Genomic DNA, 23,117 nt, shown 5'->3' on the forward strand with positions numbered 1-23,117 from the left:
CGATGGCCAGGAATCTTGTCCTTTACTTACTCATTTGTAGGCATTCTTTATGTATTCTGTGTACTAATCCTTTGCCTGTTCTGTGTCGCACACGTTTTCCTCCAGTCTTTAATTTTCTTTTGACTCAGATGATGGCACTTTAGCCTTGCTCTTTATTTATTTTTTTTAATTAAAAAAAAAATCTAACTTGTTGATTAGAATATATTCATGTAAAAAGCATACGTTTTTTCTTCTGATCTTCCCAAGCAACCCGTGTCAAGAGCTCTGGTTTATCTTTCCTGATTATTTTTTTGTCCTCACCACCATGTGACACTCTCCCCACCACCCTGCTGGCAGCTGAGCACTGGCAGTTTCCGGCTGTTTCTCCGTAAATACAGTTCTGATCTCCTACCTTCTCACGGTCGCAAAGGCTCCATTTTAGAGAGGATCTCCGTAATTCATTGTTTGAGCAGCCTTTCTGTTGGGACACCAGGGTTCCTCCTAGTTCTCCTTTCCTCCAGGTGATGGGGCAGTCCTGCACTCCTTCTGCGGCCCGGGAGCTTCTCAGATTTTTGAGGGACTATACCCACCAGCACCCTGCATGCTAGAGGTGTGTAATATTTTGATTTTGTGTTCTCCCCCACAGCTCCATGGCTACATGGAAAACAAGCCTCTCGGGCTTCAGATCTTCATTGGGACAGCCGACGAGCGGATCCTTAAGCCCCACGCCTTCTACCAGGTGCACCGCATCACGGGAAAAACCGTCACCACCACCAGCTACGAGAAGATCGTAGGCAACACCAAAGTCCTGGAGATCCCTCTGGAGCCAAAGAACAACATGAGGGCGACGTAAGGGCTTGGGGGCCGAGGGTGGTGGGTCTTTATGGGGAAGTGGGGGGGGGGGACCCAGGGGCGGGGATTTGGTAGCGGGGACTCTCTGGAGTTGAGTTGGTGGAAGGAGTCGTGGATGGTGGTTCCCACTCTGCGATGGGCCCATAGAGATTTGTTCGAAAAGTTTCTACTTCAAAAGCTTTATGTCTAAATACTTTTCTTGTGTGCTGGGAGAAAGACTACCTATGCGTCTTTGGATTATGTTACTTGGGATGAGGCTAAGTTGATTTATGTGTCAGAATGTATTTGGCCTAAAGAAAATTTTTAAAGACACAGATAGGTTGAAACTCACAAAGGAATAGGCGTGTAGCTCAAATTTGGGAAACGTTGCACCCGTGCACTGGAGTTAAAAAAAAAAAAATCTCTTTATTAGAAAATAACCTTAACTTCCAAACGGTGAGAATTTTACAGAGAACCCTGTCTGCCGTTCGCTCAGCTTTGCCGATTGTGAACGTTTTCCACGTTTGCTTTATCACTTCCTTTGCTCCTCGGTTTTTCCTGAACTGTTAGACACGGTGACTCTTTACCTTTACATAGTTGAGCGTGAATTTCCTCAGGACTAGAACGCCTAGGTTCTTTGGTGACCACAGTACCTTTGTCAAATTAAAGATGTTTAACGCCGATCCACCCCTCTTACCTATCGAAGAGTCTCCAATCAGTTTTGCCAGTTGCATACTTGAGTTTGTCAGACGCTTTTGAGAGTAGAGAAACTGGCATGAAAAGGTTCCCTAGGGAGGTACTTTCCACCGGGGAATTTCTCCAGTGACTTTGTGAGTGTTTGACCCCCATCTGGGCAGTCCGTTCCTGGCTGGAATCCTGATCGGCGGATTGTAATCCGCTCTCCCCGCCCCCGCCCACCTCCCCGTCTGTGGCTGGCGGTGGAACCGTTTCGGTTAACTGACTTAGGTGGTTTTGTGGGTGATCTTGCCTGTTCACCAAGATGGTCAGTTCTAAGTGGGGTTCTCAACCTCCTCGCAGCATTGACTGTGCGGGGATCCTGAAGTTGAGGAACGCGGACATCGAGCTGCGGAAAGGCGAGACGGACATCGGCAGGAAGAACACGCGGGTGCGGCTGGTTTTCCGGGTGCACATTCCAGAGGCCAGCGGGAGGATCATCTCCCTGCAGACTGCATCCAACCCCATCGAATGCTGTAAGTTGGGCGCTGGGCAGCGTCGGCCTTCGCCGCGTATACTGAACGTGACCTTCCGCCCCGGGCAAGGTGCTCAGCAAGAATGCGCAGGACCCGCAGGGGTCGACAGGGGGCCCGAGATGACCAGAGGGCCCAGACCCAGAGCACATTGAACGACTTCTCTCCGCTCTCATTTGCTTGTGGAAGGTTTTGTGGCCTCACAGGAAATGAAAAAATAATACAGCTAACGAGTAGCCTCCGGCTTTGTTTAGAGGATTCGAAAACGTATAAATGTTTTGGTCGTAAAAAAGGTAGATGCAGTTGGAGTGAGTTTACTGTGCCCAGTGTCCTCTTTTCCTTTCCCTTAGCCTCTCAGTGGTTCTCGCTGACCGAGCGGTGACTCTGCTGGTCTAGATGCTGAACGCCCAGCAGTCAGTAGCTCCTTGAATATTACGGAGGTTCTAGGCCACAGCTGATGCTCGTTTTACAGAAGAGGAGGGGGAGAGATGAGGGGTTGGCCACCCCGGGCCAGCAGGGCTGGGATTGGGACAGGAGCTTTGGCACGCACGACCGTGCCCCGCCCCGCCCCCCCAGCCCCTGCTGTCACCCTCGGCCCATCTGTGCCTATTCGCTGAGAATCTGCCCACTGTGCCCAAACCAAAATGCAGAGGAACTTCAGAATCTCATGTGCAGTGGCCGAGATCTGCCGTGTGGAAGGGCTCTGAGCAGAAACGCGGCTCAGTTCTCATCGGGCTTTGAAAGAAGAAGGCGCTTTGGGCTCATTCACGGGTACTTGAGGCAAGTTGCATGATTGGTTTTTGCAGTTAGACCTGGCAAAGCTTCTCGTCGGCTCAGTGTTTGCGACTTTAGAAATCATTCGTCCAAGCACAGAGAAGAAAACAGTAAACGTTGTTGCAGAAACAAAAGCCTTTATGTTATTTCTGTGTTCTTCGAAGAGTAGTTTTTATGGTGTTACGATCACGTTCCGCATGCAATTATGTTTCGGGATTCTGTTTCCTTTTTACTGGGCATTTTACCCTAACCGTGTGCCACAAAACTCAGTTGCCTAGAGAGGCCGGGGAGGTCACACGGGTAAGTGGAGATGCAGCCCAGGAAGGCACATTCCCCACCTGAATGGGCCTGCCTTCTACAACTCCAGCCGGCATTTCCATGTGGGCATGGAGACTCGGAGGTGGCCGGATTCTCTGGCTTTTTAAGATAAACCCCCAATGTCCTGATTTTTAAAAAGCAGCAACAAATCCAAAATACTGTGTGGATTAGAGAAAATCTTCATGTGGCTTTGATTAATCAGAGGGAGTCTTAATCAGACACTAATGAGTAAAGGAAAAGCATGAATATCTTAGGCAGAAAGGGTTGGGGAAGACCGGCCCTCAGGATTTCATTTATTGATTAAAATTTTTTTTTTCACGTTTATTTATTTTTGAGAGAGAGAGAGAGAGAGAGCACGCGCAGAGGAGGGGCAGAGAGAGAGGGGGACCCAGAATCTGAAGCAGGCTCCAGGCTCTGAGCTGGCAACACGGAGCCCGATGTGGGGATTGAACTCACGAGCTGTGAGATCCTGACCTGAGCCAAAGTCGGACGGTGAACCGACTGAGCCACCCAGGCGCCCCTGGCCCTCGGGGTTAAAAGCCAGTGAGGAGAGACTGTGGGCCCTCTTGGGGGGAGAAGCCAGAACTTGGTCTTGGTCGGTCTTTGGAAAAAAGATGAAGGGGCCCTAGGATTTCCTCCAGCCACGGGAGTCACGATGTGGATCGGGCCGCACACGGTGCTGAGTCTCCGCTCTGACGTTAGAAGAGAAAGACCCAACAGCACACAACAAGGGAAAACAAGTGTTGAAAACTATGTCAGGAACATGGGAGTTCCCCTCCTCTACCCAGCAGACCCCACCCCTGTCCCCTGAGCGCTGGGCACAGCGGCTGCCTCACTACGGTGTTGGTTTTGAACATCTCGAGATGTTTTGGGAAGGAAACCCGGGCTCTTCCTCAGTAATTTGGGGGATTTTGAGAAGATAAGGTCTCCTTTTTCTGGTAGGTGACTCACTCGACAGGATGGGGCTGTGGTTTGTAGCAAGGTGGGGAGCAGGCGGCCTCAGGAGGGGCCACACGCCAGAGTCCCTGTTCCTCTCCGTCTCTGGGTCCCTCGGGTCAGTGTATCTCCTGTTGATCTGAGAGTTGAAGGATCAGCGCTGAACCACACGCACCTCCAGCAAGATCTTCAGGGTGTCATGAAGTCATTTGAACCTTGAACATGGGCTTTTTTTTTTTCTCTATATTTGGCTGATTCAACTACCTCCTTTTGACAGATAAGGAAACAGGCTTTCTTGGTAAAGTGATTCACTCACTTTTTTACTCAGTAGAGCTAGGGTCTCCAGCTTTCTGGTTCTGTGAAATACCTTCTTATGGTTTCTAGAACACCTCCGTTTCTTGCAGGGCCAGACTGAACTACCAGCTGGCCACACGCTGTCTCACCCAGAATCTTCTGTCCTTTTTATTGCCACCTCTGTTCTCTTTTCCAAGACTGGTGCCTGATCGTTAATATAAATATTTATTGACTAATGGGCTTACTGTTAGAGATTCAGTAAATATTGACGACTAGTCCGTAGCACATAGTGATGATCCTTCGGGAGATATTCAATAAATATTTATTGACTAGTTGACTTTTGTATATGCCCCCTGGGGAGGGTGAGCTGGTAAGAAAAACATTCAGTGGACTCATACTTATTGGCAAGGCTACCTTACTTTGGAGGTGCTGATTATATAACGTTTTGGGGAATCAAGGATGAGTTCTCAGATTCTAGCGAAAACAGGACAAACCCTGGAGGCCACTCTTGGGAAAGTAGGCCAATTTGCTAGACTTGTAGATTCCTTACGTTGATGCATAGCACGCCGGAGGTCAAACCTCACCTTTGCATAGACGGGTGCTCTGTGTGTTTCTCTTTCCACGAGACGTTCAGTATTGCCAAGGAGATGCTCTCAGTCCCCTCCCTGATTGTCAGCGGAGCCGATTTTGAAGCTTCTCCAGTCCGCCTGGCTCTGGGTGCCGTCCACACCCCTTCCCAGTCCTGACGGATAACCGGGTCTCCCCGGCTTCTCAGGGAACGTGGGAGAGTTCAGGAAGGAACACGCTTGTCTTCCCCGACGACAGACATCTAACTCTGCTCTCAGGGTTCTGGAGGCCAGAGCCCAGAATCCAGGTGACCGTCAGATTGTTCCTAATGGAGACTCTGAAGGGGGGATGTTCCAGGCCCCTCTCCTAGAGACTGGCAACGGCCGGCACTCTTGACTCTCCTTGGCTTGTGGGTCCGTGACTCCAGTCTCTGCCTCCTGTTCACGCGACCCTGTTGTCTGTGTGTCCTTCTCTGTCTCTTATGAGGACACTGTCACTGGGCTCAGGGCCCCCACGAATCCTGCACAATCCACCCTCCAGTTTTACCTTATTTGTGCCTTCAGAGATCGTATTTCCAAATACAGCCACGTTTGAGGTTCTGGGTGCCTGGGGCTTTGTTCAACCCATGACCCTTCCTCCTCAGCTACATTTCTTGACGTCTCAGTCGCCTCTGGCCCTCAGTTCCCAAATCCACTGGGCTCTTTCTCTGTCTTCTCTCTTGGCTTTTGCCCACACTGTCACCTCCATCCAGAAAGCTTGTTCTCAAACTTGGTCTCACGCTGGCACCACCTGGGGAGTTATTAAAAAACAAAACAGAAAACCCCCCAATGTGTTGCCCGAATCCCACCCCGAAGATGGCAAGTCCCTTGGTCTGTGGTGGGGTCTGTGCATGGAGAGTTTTTGGAGGTCATCCGGTGATTCTGATGTGCTGGGAAGCGTGGGGCCCGCTCACCTTGCCCCCTCCGGTCCCTCGGTTGGCTCTTCCTTATCCAAGGTTGCTGTGTCCATGGCCCCTCAGGGAGGACGCACGCCCCCGACCCCACAAGGTACAGGTCCCCCGCTCTGTGCTGACAACCCAATTTACTCCTTGGTCTCTCTCCTGTAAGGACAGAGACCAGAAGGCATCAGCCAGGGCCTGGCACATAGCACCTATCTCTAAAATGTTTGTTTAAAACAAAACTAGTGAACGCCAGCCTCTCCAGGCTGCCCAGCGCAAGAAGAAGGTGATGAGGAAGCAGAAGGGGGCTGTCGGCAGGTGCGAAGGCTTTGTCCCATGAGCGTCTCTCTGGGAATCTCCTCCCTGCCCCTCTCTGTTCTTCGAGAGAACACCCAAGGCGGTTTTCCACCAAGTCTTGCCCACTCCCGGCACAGAATAGGAATCCACTTTGCTCCTTGTGTAGGCACTGGGGCGTGGGTGCATGGTGTAGACCAGAAAGTGGGTTTTCTCACATGCTCTTTTCAGCGCCTCCCTTCTCGTGACATAACTGTGTGTCACCGAGCTCTAATTGAGATACAACAAATGACACAGAGCGTGCGTCTTCAGTTCAGTGATTTTCAACAATTCAACGGACCTGCGTAACCACCGCTCACAAGGAGACGCGGGACATTTCCTTCCCTCCAGGAAGGGCCCTCACACCCCATCAGCCGGTGCCGCCTCCCCATCCCCACACACAGGCAACCACGGTTCTGATTTCTATCGCCAGAGATTAGCTTTCCCTGTTCTAGAACCTCACGCCATGGCATTGGACAGCGTGTACTTTGTGTCTGGCTGGTTTCGCCCAGCATCAGCTCGGTGCTTTTGAGAGCCATTGCTCTTACCACGTGATCCTGGCTGCTGTGAACCTTCTGATCCAAATGCTTTCACTGCCCTTGGGTGAACACCCGGGAATGGAATGGCCGGTTCACGGGGAAAGGTTGTGCTCCAGTCTATGTATTTTCCAAACCATAAAATGATTTACTCTGAGCCAGAGTGCATGAGAGCTCCATCTGCCCCACGTCCTTACTGGTGTTGGCTTCTGCCCGTCTTTTCTACTGGGAGCCACTCCGGGAGCGGAAAGTGGACCTCCTCGTGCATGATTTGCATTTCCCCAGTGGCTCACGATGCTGAGTGCTGGCGTGTGCACCTGCTGGCTGTCCCGGTGTCTTCTTCGCTGAACTGTCTGTGCACAGCTTTTGCCCTCTTGCGATGGGGTCACTCCTCTTGTTATTATTAATACGCGTCAGTTGTTCATGCGTCCTGGGTAGGAGCCTTTTGTCCGATGTGTGTAGGATGAATATTTTCCCCGGTCCACGCTTGGGCATCAATATTTTATTTTGACTAAATCCCAATGTATCATTTTCTTTTCTTTTGGGATTAGTGCTCTTTGCATTCCCCCAACAAATTTCTACCGGTCTGAAGGAAGCAAAGGTATCCTTTTACCTTTTCTTCTAGAAGCTTTTTGATGCTGGGTTTTAGGTTTAAGGATGCACTCCATCTCAGGCTAATTTTGGTGTCTGGGGTGAGTAGGGTCGGGGTCCATCATTCACCACCCCCAGATTGGCCCACCTCGGATGCCCTCTCCTGGAAGCAAGCACTTGGACAACCCGACCGTGTTCCCCTCCCTCGCCAGCTTTCCTTCTCTGCCCCACTTGACTCTCGTAGGTCTGGCTTGGGAGACGGGCGATCACACGGCACTGCTTCATGAAAATCTTAGAAGCAGCGGGACCAGACTGGCATATTGCCTCCTTTCTCGTGAAGCAGGGCTGCTTACCTCGTTCACCTGCTTCTGCCAGAGGCCAAGAGGACCTCCATAATTCTTGTGGGCGTCTTAACGTGGATTCTTCCACTGAAAACGCATCTGGAGCGCATGATACGCTGTTCTAGGCACTGGGGATAAGATAAAACAGTGGTCAAGACAAAAGTCCCGGTCCTCGTGCAGGCCACATTCTAGCGAGGAGAACCCACCCTAAATAATGAAAACCATCATTTTCAACAGTGAAGTGTGATGACGAAAATAACCAGGACAATGCGTTGGTGACTTGGGGGGAGGGCTAAGCAGCAGCAGCCTTGGGTGTGCTGAGCAGGGGAGACTTCCTGGAGGAGGTGGCATATTAATCTGAACCTGAGCGGTGGGGGAGCATGGCCCAGCTGGAGGATACAGTAAGTGCAAGGGCCCTGAGGCAGAGATAAGTTCCACATCTTCAGGGAAAAAAAGGGCAGCTGGAGAGGCTATGTGGAGTGAATACGGATCAGAAGTCTGAGATGAAGCTGGGGACTTGGACTTTGTTCAAAGTGACATGGGAAGGCTTGAGTTCTAAGTAGGGGGCTGACACAATGGGATGCATATTCCAAAACTTGTTTAGCGCGGTCCCTGGCACATAGTAGATGCTCATACATGCTTGAAGACCAAATGAAGGAAGGAAGGAGACCACAGGGACCCAGCAGGGAAGAGGTGAAGGAAGAGGAACAGTGGCCACAGTCAGCTGCTGTGCGTCAGGCACCTTCTGTGTTGCCCCCGAATCATCATAAAAACACTGAGCTCAATGGCCGTTCCCGTTTTACAGTCGGGAAAACGGAAGCAGGGAGAAGTTAAATAAGTTGCCCGGGGTCACACAGCTAGTAAGGGACCAAACCAGCCGTGACCTCCACATCGTGCTGGATCTCGGGACGCCCAAGGTTGAGGTAGGTCACGAGTGACAGATTAATTTGGGCTGGAACCGAAAGTTTGGCCTCGTGTCGTGTAAGCCAGAGGCCAGCCTGGCGACCCTCCGAGGGCTCTGCGTGCCTTCCCCGCGGCGCTGTAGCAGTAAATCGTGGGCGACATTCGGGCATCGGGCAGAGGGTGGCTAGGCCGGGCCTTTGTCAGCCCCCTGCCCTCCAAGGAGACTTTTAAGCAACGACTGAGAAGCCACGTTTCCGGCAACGTTGAAGCCTGTGTGACGGGGAGAAGCCGGCTAGGGTAGTGCTGAGGTGTGGGCCTGGGTTCAAAGAAATGCCTCTGCCCCTTACGGGCTCTTTGGTCCCAGGAAGCTTCCTCATCTGTAAAATGGGGACAGTAACACTAGGTGTCTCTCGGCTCTCGTCGGGGCCAGACGAACGCGTGTACACACGGCAGGTGCCAGCCGAGGTCACCACAGGCCAACCCAGCGCCTGTCTCGTGGGGTGTCTCACACCTGCTGGCTGCCCTCCCCACCGCTTTACAAAGCGGCCTCGCCTGGGCCTCTCACGGCCGCTCTGTGCCTGCCAAGGTTAACAAACACCAATTGTTTCAGGCGTGCCGGCCCCAAGCACACGCCCTGCTGCTGAGACGGGACCTGGAGAGTGACCTGGCCGGAGGAGCGCGTGGGCCAGGGGGTGCGTGCAGGAGACCTGGGCGCGGGGGTGGGAACGCAGGAGCCGGGTGGCTTCTCCGCTGATTGAAGACAGAGCGTCCGGCCCTTCACCGGGCCGGTCACACAGGTGCGGGGAAGGCATCACCGCCCCGACCGAAGGCCTGCGGCGCCCCTGACCCTCGCGTGTCGGAACTTGGTTCCACGGTGAGGCTCGCCTCGCGGACTGGCTCGGCTGGTGCACTCGGTAACATTGCTGGATTGGCACCTGCCAGCGAGTGTCGGGGGCCCGGAACGCCCCCCTCGTGGAGCTCCCGTTCTAGGGGGTTGAGGTTCGGAAGAGTTTCGGGGTTTGCTGCGGCCGCGCGGCTGGCAAGGAGAAGGGCAGAGCTGGGGGTGACACCCGTGTCCTTTCCCCCGTCCAGGCCGCCTGGGTCCTTCGGTGACCGGGACACTCGTCCAGCTCACGGAGAGGCCTGCAGCTCTCGGGGAGGGTCTTGTATGGAGACACCTGGGAATGTCCCCGCTAGCACATTGGAAAGGGATAGTAATTGAGCAAGAAAGTAGCGCCCGCGATGGCCCACGAGCTTTGTGGGTTCGATGAGCTGAGATACACCAGCCCTTCAGGGCACACGTCACTGTCCCATACTCCAGGTGAGAAAGCTGAGGCCCCCTGAGGCCTGGAGTTAGAAGGTGGTCACATGCACGGCGGACCCCGTGTATTCGTGCCCACGGTACCCCGCTCCTGTGGTGTGAGTGCCGACAGGACCCTCACAGAGTTGGACCCCACACGCAGGGAGCACTGGGGTCTGCTGTCCCACCTCCCACTTCCCAGGGAAGACCGGGGAACATCCGGGGCAGGGGCCGAGGGGCCTGAGGGGCCGGTCTCCGGCCAGGTCTGAGTCAGCACCTTATTCTGAGCCGGGCCGGAATACGTCAGCCAACGACGGCGGCCTGATGGAGACAGGAGAAGGGTGTGCAGCAGCTGGAGCACTGTGGCCAGGGGTGGTCAGGGTTCGGCCAGGACGAGGCTTCCGGGAGGCCCCTCCTTGCCTGGGCTGGCTGGCGGCTTTCCCACGGGGAAGCCTTTACCGAAAAGGGGCCTCTCGGGGTAGTGGAATCCCACAGTCTAGCTTGCATTCGTGTAACTCATTTAATCTGCAAACAGCCCCATGAGGCTGGTACTCTGATTATGCCCATTTTATAGATGAGAAAAGAGAGACACAGAGAGATTACGGGACTTGCCCACGGTCCCAAAGCTCGGAGGTCACCGAGCTGGGCTTTGGACTTAGGCAGCAGCCTTTTACCCACGGCCCCAAATTGCCTCTTCACGTGTGTTATAATATAAACAAAAACGTATATGTGAAGTGCTTGGAAACCCAGGCGCTCTCTATGGCAGCTGTAATTATTCGCTATTATTAGCAGAATCCACCTACTTTGCGGCATCAGATTTCTCTGTCCAGCCTCTCCTGCCTGTCTCCTGAGGTTTTTCGGGCAGATCGTAATTCTTGGCCACACACCCCAGTGACGGGGCGGATCCTAGACAGGCAGGCAGAAATGTTCCGTTTCCAGGCTGACTCGGGCAGACCCCGCAGGACCCCACGCCGGTGAGAATTTCCCCTCACCGCTTTGCCGCTCCCCATCAGCCACTGTTGCCGGTAAAAGCAAACACCCAAACTGGTTAAACCAACAGTGCCCTGTTGATTCAGAGCTCGTAAAACACAGGAGCCCCGAGCCCCTTTATGACGTGCCAGAATCTGGGGGCAGGAGGGAGGCCTGGGGAAGTCTCTTGGTGAGGGCCACCTAGAAGCTTAAGCTGGAACAGGGGGCCTAGACTTCACCCACAGGCGAGAGCGGGGCCCTCGGGATGGCTTTAAAATGGCGGCCCCTGGTCTGGGGGGGAGAACAGTGCAGGGTAACCGGTTTGGGTGGTTTAGATTCTCTAACGGTGGAAAGGCTGAAGGAGAGTCAGGGGGCTGCTGATGGGGGCTGGTGTGGGCCCGGGCTTCCTGAGAGCCCTCCCACAGGTCCTGGGTGGTGTCGGTCCAATTAGCAGCCATAGGTGTGAGAAGTTGCATCAGAGAGAGAGGAAGAAGCGGACCCCAGGAGGGTAATTTTGGTTGCTGTTTGCCTCTCTTCAGTTCCTCTTTCGGAGGCTAATTGGCTTTGTTTGCTTTGCTTCTGGGCTCTCTGAGGATGCAGGGGCATTCCCTGGAGGAGGTCCCCTTGCCCGGATGTGGCCTCTTCAGAGTCAAAGTTGGCTCCTAAACAAATGTGGGCAACAAGTCACCTGGAAAGATTGTTCACATGCAAATTCTAGGAGCTCCGGGTGCAGTGGGTTGAGGGGTGGCTTGCGGAGCTGCATGCTGATTAAGCACCTCCTCCAACCAGGTGACCTGGGGACCTTACTTGGAGACACTCTGGCAGTGAAGGTTGGGAAATCCTAGCTAATGGTTCAGGATCCACCAAGACCAGCGGCGCCCAGAGCACGGGCCGTGTAAACACACGGGACGTGGTCGGCACACATTTGGCGAAATACTGACTGTAAGGCGGCCACACTTAGCCAGTGCCTGGCGCGTGGGATGTACTCGAGACACTACAGGCTTTAGCGTCGGTGACCTTGCTGGCTGAAATTTACCGAGGCAGAGACGCTTCGTGTGCCTTCTCCCATGGATGCCTCGGGACGGCCTGGGAGGGGGGTCTGGGAACAGTTGCACTTTACAGGTGGGGAGCCAGGTTTGGAGAAGCCCACGCGAGGGTCACTCGAGCGAGGACCGAGGACCGCCCAACGCTCTAGCCCGCACCCAAGCTGGGGCCGCCCCTGGATGGAGCTGAGTAGCCTAGGATTTGTTTCTCAGTCCCTCAAGTGTCGTGAACAGTGCCTCCCTCGGTGCTCCAGCAGGGCCGTCATTTAAGGGTCTGTTACGATAACAGATGAGAAAATATTTTGAAAACGGCTGGGCAAGAAAGAGCGGCAGTTTGGAAGCTAACAGTGTTAAAGAATAGTTTCTCGAATGGTTACTGTGCGCTAGGCCCTGGCTGAGTGCTTTTGTTTTGTACTCGATGGTCTTGTGTTTGTCCTGTTTTGTCGTGGTAAAATACACCTAACACAGTTTACCATTGAGCCCGCCGTAAGGACTACAGTTCTGGGGTGTGGGGGACACTCACGAGGTGGCGTTACCACCAGCCATATGGGTATGGAGCCTGTCCACCACCCCAAAAAGGAACCCCAGACTCCTGGGCACCCCCGTCCGTTTTCCTTCTCAATGGATGCCCTTATTCTGAGCGTTGTGAATATGGAGCACAGAACGGTTGTCCTTTGGTGTCGGGCCCTTCATTTGGCATAACGTTTTCAAGGTTCGTCTGTGGTGTAGCCTGTATTCCTTCTCACGGCTGAATCGTCCTTCCGTATGGGTATACCACACGTCGGCCATCCATCCGTCCATGGACGGATATCTGGGTTATGGACATTAGCCGTTTTCCCAGGTCTGTCCTGACTGCGTCCATGTTGACATGTAGTATGTTGTCTCGTACTGTTTGTAGCAGACCCGTGAGGGCAGGTACTCGTAGGCGGCATCTGTGACCCAGAGAGGTAAAGTCACTTGCCCAGGGACGCACAGAACGGAGGTGACAGGAGGCAAACCCTTGAAACCAGGGCTTTCTGACCCCAGAGCCCAAGCAGCAGGAAACCAGAATTCTCCTTTGGTTCCCAGGGTCCTGCATCATTCTGCCATGATGGTGCTGCGGCCCGTTGGAAGCCTTAAGGTTCTTTAAAAAAAAAAATGTGGGCTGGGGTCCTCCCCTCCGACCGTTGGAGTCCGTGGTTCTCATCCAAGGGCGATCTGGGGCCCCTCCTTCCCAGGGGCCATCCAGCTCTATATCTGGGGGTGACTCCGTGTGTCAACTGGGAGGGGTGCAGCTGGCATCCACAGTGCCAGGACATCCCACATCCCACAGTGCACAGGACAGCCCCACAGCAAACACGGGTCCAGCCCACAGGTCAGTAGTGCCCAGGCTGAGAACCCCTGCTCTACAATCAGGGCCTGGGTGTCCGTACTTTCTAACCTTCCTGGCTCGTTCTAACGTGCCCCCGGAGCTAAGAGTGCCTCTTGGTCAGTGCACAACGATCACATGGATTCCTTATTACACTGAGCCCTTCCTTGGGTTCAGGAGGTCTGGGGTGGGGCCCATAGCCCTGCGTTTCGGACAAGCTCACGGTGACTCCGGCGTTCCCACTTGGGGTTCAGGACTGGAGAGGAGGCAAAAGAAAGTACAGGGAGCTGGGCTGGACTCTCGTCATCCTCTCTCTGTAAACTTCTGTTTAAAAAGAGTGTTTTCCTTCAGATAAGGAGAAGGGGTGGGAAATGCAAATGCGGCAGAGGGAGAAAAAGTTGGTTGGTCAAAACCGCAAGGCTTTGCAGGAGAAGCAGTCCGTTGTGTTCACAGCAATGCTCAGTGATTCACAGAGCAGCCGTCCGGGCCAGCTTCCCACCCAGCGCCGAGAGTCACGGCCACGGCCAGTCTCCGGCCCGGCTGGCTGCGAGCCCTTGGCTGGCTTGCCCAGGAGGGATGACTCAGGCTTTCCACCTGCAGAATGGGAGGGATGGCTCTTGCCCCCCATTCCTGGTGGGGGGGGGCACCCATTCCTGGGGCCCGAAGCCCCCAGCTGCCCCCCAGGCTCATCAGAGGCAGATCTTAAAAGTCGGGACCTGCTTTTCCAGGCGATACAACTGGTGTCTTCACTGCTCATAAATCTCCATTTGTGGCAGCTCAATTAGGAAGTCCTACAAAACTCCTATACTGAAAGAAGGGATTAATGACCCAGCCCATGTGGGAGAAATTAGCAGCTTCTGCAGAGAGGCCTTTTGAATGTATGCTCTGAACCGGCAGCCCCTGGGCTCAGCACTGGCTGGCTGGTCCCTGGGCTGAGCCAGGGATGGGGTGAAACCGACAGGGGATCATTGTGAGTCATTGGGTTGCACTTTCAAGGTGAAGTGTCTGGGAGCATCTGGCGGGTCCACCGTAGACTCCTGAAATGTTGCCAGTTGCACGGTTGCTCCCGAAGGAGCGGGTTTCGGGATGGAGGGAGGGGCGTGCTTGCCACCTGGAGGTCCAGGCCGGCCAGGAGGGAAGGGTTAGGTTTGGGCCCCCAGGCCTCACGCGGCTGCTGCCCGCCCCAGCTCCCGGATGGGGAGGTCCTCGGGCCCCTGGCACGGAAAGGGCTGGCCCTCCGCCCGGTTCTTGGGCTTGGGAGGAACGCCAGGAGCTCAGGCTGACTCATAAGGGGAGGGCCGGCCTCGTCAGCCCACGCTGCTAAGGCGAGGCCCGGGCAGATGAGTCCCTCTCGCTGACTGGGATGTGTTTCTCACCCTGTGCAGGGAAGGGGGCTGGAGAGGGTCTTCGTTCTTCCCTGCAGCCTGCATTCCAGAACAATCAATGGCCGGCTGCAGTGACTAAGGACTGGGGCCTCTGGAGCTGGACAAACCATCTTCTGAGGATTCAGACCTAAGCTTAACCACACACCCTGACCTGACTTCTCTTAGCTTTAGTTTTCTCTCCAGGCAAATGTGAATAATTTTAATACTTCCTTCCTCAGAAAGTTGCTGTGAGCATATATCATTGTGACTCAACACTCAGCATAGACCTGTTCTGTTTCTTCATCTTTCATTCATTATAGATACAGATGAGGATCTAGATATAGAGAGACTTCCATGTGTGTACATATTAAGATATATTGAGATATATCCATATCTGTGTCCATCCATCCATTCATCCATCCTTCCATTTGTCCGTTCATCCATCCATCCATCCATCCATCCATCCATCCATCCATCTGTCCATCCATCCATTCATCCTTCCATCTGTCCATTTGTCCATCCATCTATCCATTCATCCATCCATCCATCCATCCATCCATCTGTCCATCCATCCATTCATCCTTCCATCTGTCCATTTGTCCATCCATCCATCCATCCATCCATCCATCCATCCATCCATCTGTCCATCCATCCATTCATCCTTCCATCTGTCCATTTGTCCGTCCATCTATCCATCCATCTATCCATCCATCCATCCATCCATCCGTCCGTCCTTCTGTCCATTCATCCCTAGCACCTCCTACTAAATCCAAGAAGACACTGTTCTTGGCCTTGGGCTTACAGCAGTACAGAGCTCCGTCCTGGGGCTTACATTCTAGTGTGGGGAGATTTGAAAGACAGGTGACCCAATAAAACAGGGTCATGCAAGATAAAGGGGAAGGGGGAGGGGAGAGACACAGACAGACGGGGTGTGTACTGCTGTTTTACCTTCAAGGTGGGAGGATGGAAGGGTAGGGGTAAGGAAGCCTCTCTGAGGAGGGGGCACCTGAGGAGAAACCTGCAAGAAGTGAGGAAGGAAACCACGTAGATCATCAGGAAGAACTTTCCAGAGAGGGAGGGACTAGAAAGTACAAGTGTGCAAAAATAGGAGTTGGGGAGTGTGTTTGAGGGACATTGAGAACATTCTAGAAGCATGGCTAGAACACAGTGAGCAAGGAGGGGGATCCTAGAAAGTGAGGTCAGAGAGGTGATGGGGCAAGGTGATGTTGTTTTGAAGACTGAGTTCAGGATTGCCGGGGAATTGCCAAGCGACTATGTCTGAACTCTGCAGGAACCGGGTCCTAGTGTCAGCATGCATGGTCCCTTCAAGCGTTTGCTAACATCAGGGGCACAGGGAGAGAGTACTCTCTGGCAAAGGGGTGCTCTCATGAAAAAGTTGACTTGCCCTTTTTTGTAAAATAAAGATCAGATCTCACTCGCCTTTCCTCCCCGTTGGGAGAACAGACACCTGTCCCTTGATTTGTGAAAACAACATGCGTTGTTGGAAGAAGACTAGCCCTAACGACCTAGGGCACTGAGACAGGAACATGTTGTTTCCGGGGTAAGCCGTTGCGGGGGCTGATGGCTCCACGTTTGTGATGACAGCAGGTGACAAAGGTGGGCGGGGCGTGCCGTGAAATCAGCCTCTTTTGAGCAGACTTCTTCTGCCATTGCAATGACTTCTTTTCCCCTCGCCCTCAGCCCAGCGATCCGCCCACGAGCTGCCCATGGTGGAAAGACAGGACATCGACAGCTGCCTGGTCTACGGGGGCCAGCAGATGATCCTCACGGGACAGAACTTCACAGCCGAGTCCAAAGTCGTGTTTACTGAGAAGACCACAGGTCAGGGGGCTTTTTGAGCTCTTTCCTTGTCCTCCAGCACCATATAAAACTCCCGTCTCTTTCTTCCCGACAGCACTGATTTGGGGAATGGGTCCTGTGGGCAGGGTCTTAGTTTCTGTTCTTCTTACTCCCCACGGGAAGCTTCCCAGGCCTCCAGCCGTGGATGTCAACACAGTTCACTGCTGCGTGGACGTGCCACAGTGTTTCGGCTGCTCCCGGGCTCTCTCGTTGGACGATAACCTTATGACTCTTTTTAAATTTTTTAAAAAATGTTTATTGTTTAGAGACAGAGAAATAGAGTGTGAGTCGGGGAGGGGCAGAGAGGGAGACACAGAATCCGAAGCAGGCTCCAGGCTTTGAGCGGTCAGCAGGGAGCCCGACACGGAGCTTGAACTCACGGACTGTGAGATCATGACCTGAGCCAAGTCAGATGCTTCACTGGCTGAGCCCCCCAGGCGCCCTTCTTTTTCTTTTCTTTTTTTTTTTTTTTAAACTATTTTTTCACACAGAGAGGCAAACCTTCTCAACCTTATGCTATTATCAGAAAAGGAGTCCATTCCACAGGGCGAATAAGTTTGCATGCTGTGGCCCTGGATATCCTGGGTTCAGATGCTGACTTTGCTACTTGTTCTGTGATCTCAGGCAAATGATCTCCCCTTCCAGTGCCTTCGTCTCCTTTTATATAGAACGATAATAACAAGGGTTCTTATTGCCACAGGGTTGTCATGAAGGCTAAAGAGGTTAATACGTGTCGAGTAATCATAACAGCTCTAGGTTTATTGTAAGCTATAAACATAAGCTACATGTATTTTTTTTATTACGAATAGTGCTGCAATGAGTCTTTTAATACTTGTAGGACAGTTGATTGGTCTTTGATACGTGAGTGTTTTGTCTTGTCTTTGGGCATGTACGGTTTATTCCTAGAGTGGAATTTTGGATAGTTGTTTTGAGAGCTTTAAATACATATTGCTAAATTAACTTCCAGAAATGTACAAATTGAAACTTCCATCAATACTATGCCAGTAATGGTTTCACCCCATCCCAGAAGTGCCATTTTTAAAATTGTTTGTTTATTCTTGAGAGATAGAGACAGAGCATGAGCAGGGGAGAGGCAGAGAGAGGGAGACACAGAATCTGAAGCAGGCTCCAGGCTCTGAGCTGTCAGCACAGAGCCTGACGCGGGGCTCGAACCCACAGACTGTGAGATCGTGACCTGAGCTGAAGTTGGACGCCTAATCAACTGAGCCACCCAGGCGCCCCAGAAGTGCTATTTAAAAAAAAAAAGTTTGAGAGAAAGCAGGGGAGAGAGCATGAGTGGAGGTGGGACAGAGAGAGAGGGAGAGAGAGAATCCCAAGCAGGCTTCACACTGTCAGCACAGAGCCCAATGTGGGGCTTGAACTCACGAAGCATGAGATCATGACCTGAGCCGAAACCAAGAGTCGGATGCTTAACCGACTGAGCCACCCAGGTGTCCCGCCATTTTTAAATTTTTTTTAGTTAAAAAATATTTGCTGAATTGGTACTTCTCTTTACTTCACGTTACTTTGCTATGCGAGGTTTAATATTTTTGTTTTTGCTCACGTGTATTCTTTTTTTCCACATATCATCTGTTAATATCTTTTGCCAATGAGGTCATGGTAAAAAGAGAATGATAAATATCAAGTTACACAATTATTTGAGAGTTATGGATACTAGCTCAATTTTTTTCTCTAGTGGACACGATTTCACTAAAAGGGGGTGTATTCGTATTTGTTTACCGCCCTGAGGATGATACAGAGATCATCGTAGGCAGGGTTGTCCAGTTGTGAGGACTGTGCACTGCACAAGGGCACCTGTCCTCTGGGGGCTGCTCTTCAAATGGGATGCATCATCAATCTGTGTATTACTAAGACCACTGCTAGCAGGAGGAAGCAGGGGGTCTTGGGGGAGGGGTGTTTTTTCCCCAGTTCACATAAAGCCTCCTCTTGGGGTGGGCTGGCTCTGTGACCAGGCATGACATAAATAAGCCTACGGCAGTGGGGGGCTGGAAAGGGCTGGATGGGCTTGGAAGTGGTTTAGGGGGTACGTGGTCGGTCATTGTGGGTTCGAGGGGCAGTGGTGGTGCAGTGAGGGATTAGGGATGCAGACATTTCCACGGATGCTTTGCCTTCTGTCCTATGTTTGTCCAGGACTTTATTCAACTATCTCCTTTTATCGGGCCTGAGGCTGCTTCCCGCTCTGTGCTATCATAAGTGACTCAGCGATGAACATCGTTTATATTCCTTTGGTCAGTTAGGCAAGAGCTCACGCTCCTAAGCCCAAACCCAGCTCCACCATTTTCTAGCTGTGTGACCTTGGGCAGGTTACTTATCTTCTCTGGGTAACAGTTTCCTCATCTATACGATATGATGACACTCCTGCCTCGTAGGGTGGTTTAAGGATCAAGGATTTCTACATGGTAAGCACTCATAAAGTGCTTGGCACGTAGTAAGTGCTCAACGCACATTAACGATCACTATTTGTTACTGTTCTTTCCTAGGGTTAAGGCCTCTATACGTCGTAGTGGATTCATGGAGGCTCGCACGTTTCTCGGCATCTTGGGGGAGGCTTACTTTTCAGATGGTGGAAGGGTGTGGTACTCTCTCCTGCAGGAATCTGCTAGGCTTTTGTAAATCGGAGAGCAAACCAGCGTGGCTGGAATGTGTTGCCAAACAGGCAGAGGCCAGCACAGGTTTCCCAGTCCCGGGTAGAGACACGGCCTTGGTATGGTCTGCACGTGGGGGAGCTCAGAGGGAGTCACGGAGAGTTCTTCAGCAGGAGAGTGGCCTGAGATGTACCTGACCAAGCACACGTTAGCTGCTCCAGGTTTGACACACCTTCCGTGCGAGCCGATTATCGTGCGGGCCTTCTGCTGACTTTCGCAAGAAGCCTGTGGCCTCACAGCACCTTCCTGGCAGAGGGGAAAATGCCGGTAACCTGCAGATGTCTCGTTCTCCATGCCCAGGTCTGCGTGGGGGTGGCTTGGAGGCCGGGTCCTTCCTGGTCCCTTGCAGAGTTGGGAACCAGTCAGCCTGCGTTGTCCGGGGAGTTCACGCACTTGAGATGCTGCTCAGATGGCCCGGTTAAGCGTTTGTTGAGGGAATGAATCGACGGCGTTTGTTCTGTAGCTTGCTTTCTCTTGGTTTCAAAAGAAGTTTCAGGGGCGCCTGGGTGGCGCAGTCGGTTAAGCGTCCGACTTCAGCCAGGTCACGATCTCGCGGTCCGTGAGTTCGAGCCCCGCGTCGGGCTCTGGGCTGATGGCTCGGAGCCTGGAGCCTGTTTCCGATTCTGTGTCTCCCTCTCTCTCTGCCCCTCCCCCGTTCATGCTCTGTCTCTCTCTGTCCCAAAAATAAATAAACGTTGAAAAAAAAAAAATTTAAAAAAAAAAAAAAAAAAAACAAAAAAAAAAACAAAAGAAGTTTCACAGTTGACCTCGTGGAGGCAAGAAAACTCGGTCTGTTTCACCTTTGAAAAGTTGTGTATGAATAAGGAGAATAATCAGAGCAGCTTCCTGGGATCTTTGTCCGCGACCGTCCACGTACTGTCTCGTCTAAGCCGCTGCCTGCGGGAGGCGCTCCGCTAGGCGTGCAGTGAGGGGACTCCCCCACAGATAGTGCCCGGCATGATCCTGATGTCCAGCCTCCCTGGGCCTCCGTTTCCTGCTCTGTAAAATGAGGTACTGATGCTCCCCCGCCCCCCGCAGGAGCCCAGTGCGGACACGGTCAGTGCACGCGTAATGTGCACGGAGCGCTTGCCGAACGTTCGCTGCTGTTTTTACGGTCCCGATTCTCCTTGCTCAGCCCATAGACAGCATTGACTGGACGGTGACGAGCACAGGGCCTGAGGTCAGAAGGCCTGGGTTCGAATCCCTGACCTGCATTGAGTGGCTTCGGCATCCTGGATAAGTCACGTCACCTCTCCGAGCCGGCGTTTAACCCTTCCGTAAAATACGGACGATTTCCTTCTCTGGAGAGAAGAAAAGCTGAAATGAGTTAGATGGTGGCACACATTAGGCTCTTGGCATAGCTCGTAGCACATGGTAAATGCTCACTGAATATTAGCTTTTGTTGTTATCATTATATTTAGGCTGTGGAAAGAACAGAGATGAATAAAATTCTATCTCATGGAGCCAAGGGGCATTGAAAGACAACAAACAGGAGTCATAATGAGCTAGATGCCGGGCCTCTGAGCACTTTATATGTATTAACGAATCTCATTCCTCACGACGGCCCTCCCAGACAGCTACCATTGTCCTGATTTTCCTAACGAGGAGCTGAGCCCAGAGAGGTTAAGCGACTCGGGGACGATCACACAGCTAGCGTAGGTGCGACCCCAGGCAGCCTGGCTTAGGAGTCTGCCCCCTTGGCCGTTAGCTCTTCTAGTCGGAAGAAGCTTAGAACAAGGTTAACTCGCCTGAAGACCCTTTAGCTGCTTTGAACCACTGACTGGAACCATTTTGTGGTGAGATAGACCCTCGGATTCTGCAACGGGTCCCGGGCTCGAAAGAATCCGTGCAGAGCGCTTTCACGCCTCGCCTAAAGAATCCCGGGTGAAGGCGGCTTCTGGATCAGTGCCAACAGGCCAGCAGGGGTCTCGGAGACGCCCCTGCGCCCCCAGGACGCGGTGGGCCTTCCCTCGCGGGAGGTCGGGCTCCTCGGGGCTCTGACAGACAGGGGGCTTGCCGTGCTCTTTTGACCCTGAGTACTCGCCTCCTAGCCCGGGACTGCCTTCTGCAGGGGGACTCCCTGTTGCTCAACTTCGTTTTTCCAAAACGCATCCCGTTCCCATCTCCATGGACAGCTTGGCCGGCGAGGGCGCAGCGGGGCGGGGCGGAGTGGAACAGCTGAAGTTTTCCAAGGAAGGGGAACCCCAGCTGGTTCTCACATTAAGGAAAGGTGACAGCCTCCTGGGCTAATCTTAGCCCCCGCGTTGGGTCATCGGCACCACTAGGTCCAATGTTCTTTTTATAGCTGTCGACTAAAATGGAATTGGCAGCTTCTACTCCAGCGGGATGACAAATTGGAGACTGTCGGAAAAACAGTAGGAGAGGGGCAGCATGGTGTTTCTTAAGTTAGAAAAGCTTGGTGTTTTGGAAAATGGCATCTTATTTATAGCAGCAGTAATAATAATGGTTATGATATTATTTTTATTACTGTTTTTCATTATTTTCATGACTTCCAGGAGCCCGTATGACCTGGCCCTCGCCCATCCCTCTGAATTCAGCTTTTTGGACTCTCTCCTTGTTCACTTGGCTGTAGCTACACCTGTCTCCGGTCTGTCCTCAGACACCCCCTGCTCGTTTCTGCCTCAGGACCTTTGCTTTGGCTGTTCCCTCTTAGAATGTCCTTCCACCATTTCTTTGTACCAGGCTGGGTCCTCCTCTGCCTTCAAGGCTCAGCACAGAGGTGACTTTCTCAACGAGCCCCTCCTTGACCGTCTGCTCTGAAGTTGTTCAGCGTGCCCCATGACCCTGTCCCCTTCTGTCCCATTGTCCTGCTTTGTTTTCTTGGTGGCCCCAGGTATCGCTGCTGAAATTGTCTTGCCTGTTTGCTTACTCGTCTGTTATCTGGCCTCCCACGTCTTAGCTCCTCGAGGACAGAGACCTGCTGTTTGCTGCTGTATCCACAGCATCTAGGACGATCCCTAGCACGTAGTAGGTGCTCACACATACTGTGGACTGGGTGTCGTCTCCTTCGGTTGTCACACCAGCCCCAAGGGGCAGGTGACATTGTCCCCATTTATAGTTGAGGGAACTGAGGCTCGTAGGGGTCAAGACACAAGTCCCGGGTCAGCCCACAGCTGGCGGCAGAGCCGGAATCCCAAGTGCAGTTGGACGTGACACCCCCCTCCCGCCCCGCCCCTCCCCGGGGAAGCCCTCCTCTCATGTCCGTGAGGACAGAGAGAGAAACCGAACAGGATGATGAGGATCTTTCCTATTTACCGTGCTCGGCAGTGGCCCCAAAGCCTCTATATAGTGTCTGAAATTTAAAAAATGTGTAATAACCTTCCAGGCGAAGTTCACGTGGAGAAGTCCAGGCTGTTCCTGACCTTCAGCTGGTAACCCTGGCCCCCGGCCACCCGGGCCTCAGGCGGAGTTGGGGGTCCCAGCAAAACATTGCAAAACAGGAAAAAATCTAAGGACACAAAAATAAAAGTGATGTGGCAGCAGAAACAGGGTTGCCATGGCTCTGAGCGACTGGCCACTTCTGGGCGGGATCCAATGTTTTGGAAGGTTCCCCCACATGACACAGGGTTTTGGAATTTTTCAGCTGGTAAATCTTTCTGAATTCAGGCCCCTGGCCCCAGCCAAGGAGCTCCCTGGCTCTCTGTGTCCTGCGGGGGTGTCTCTTGGAACCCTGCCTGCATCGGATTACTCAGCTTTGAGACTTAAATTGTTTGAAGAGAATTTTGTGTTTTGTTTTGCTGGACGATGTTCTTGGAACAGTCTGATGGCAGAGGCTCCCATCACCTGTTGAGAGGGCAAATTGATTTTTTAGAAAGGAGGCGTGGGTGGTGGGGCTCCCTCTTCCCCCACTGAGTCATCACATCCTAATATGAGTCACTTTATTACTTGGAGGTTCCCGAAGGTTGTATTTTGAGCTTTGTTTAATAAATATAAATGCACATGCTTAAAATAAAATTCTTCTGCTAAATTAAGCATCTTTCCATGAATTAGTATCCTAG

General features: G+C 52.6%; 1 protein-coding gene across 6 annotated transcripts in view; it reads left to right on the forward strand.

The window, feature by feature from the left end:
- The window catches only part of NFATC2 (nuclear factor of activated T cells 2), a 140,197-nt gene that overhangs the window by 61,083 nt on the left and 55,997 nt on the right, over positions 1-23,117 (forward strand). For all 6 annotated transcript variants that reach the window (XM_047067602.1, XM_047067603.1, XM_047067601.1 and 3 more), the window contains exons 4-6: positions 626-828; positions 1,849-2,021; positions 16,274-16,414. In XM_047067602.1, coding sequence (XP_046923558.1) covers positions 626-828; positions 1,849-2,021; positions 16,274-16,414 — 517 coding nt within the window. The remainder of the gene's footprint in view (positions 1-625; positions 829-1,848; positions 2,022-16,273; positions 16,415-23,117) is intronic.

This window comes from Lynx rufus, unplaced genomic scaffold, assembly GCF_022079265.1.
Source record: "Lynx rufus isolate CCGP_SWC_20201006 ecotype Redwood Valley unplaced genomic scaffold, mLynRuf1.p SCAF_8, whole genome shotgun sequence".
Lineage (NCBI taxonomy): Eukaryota > Metazoa > Chordata > Mammalia > Carnivora > Felidae > Lynx > Lynx rufus.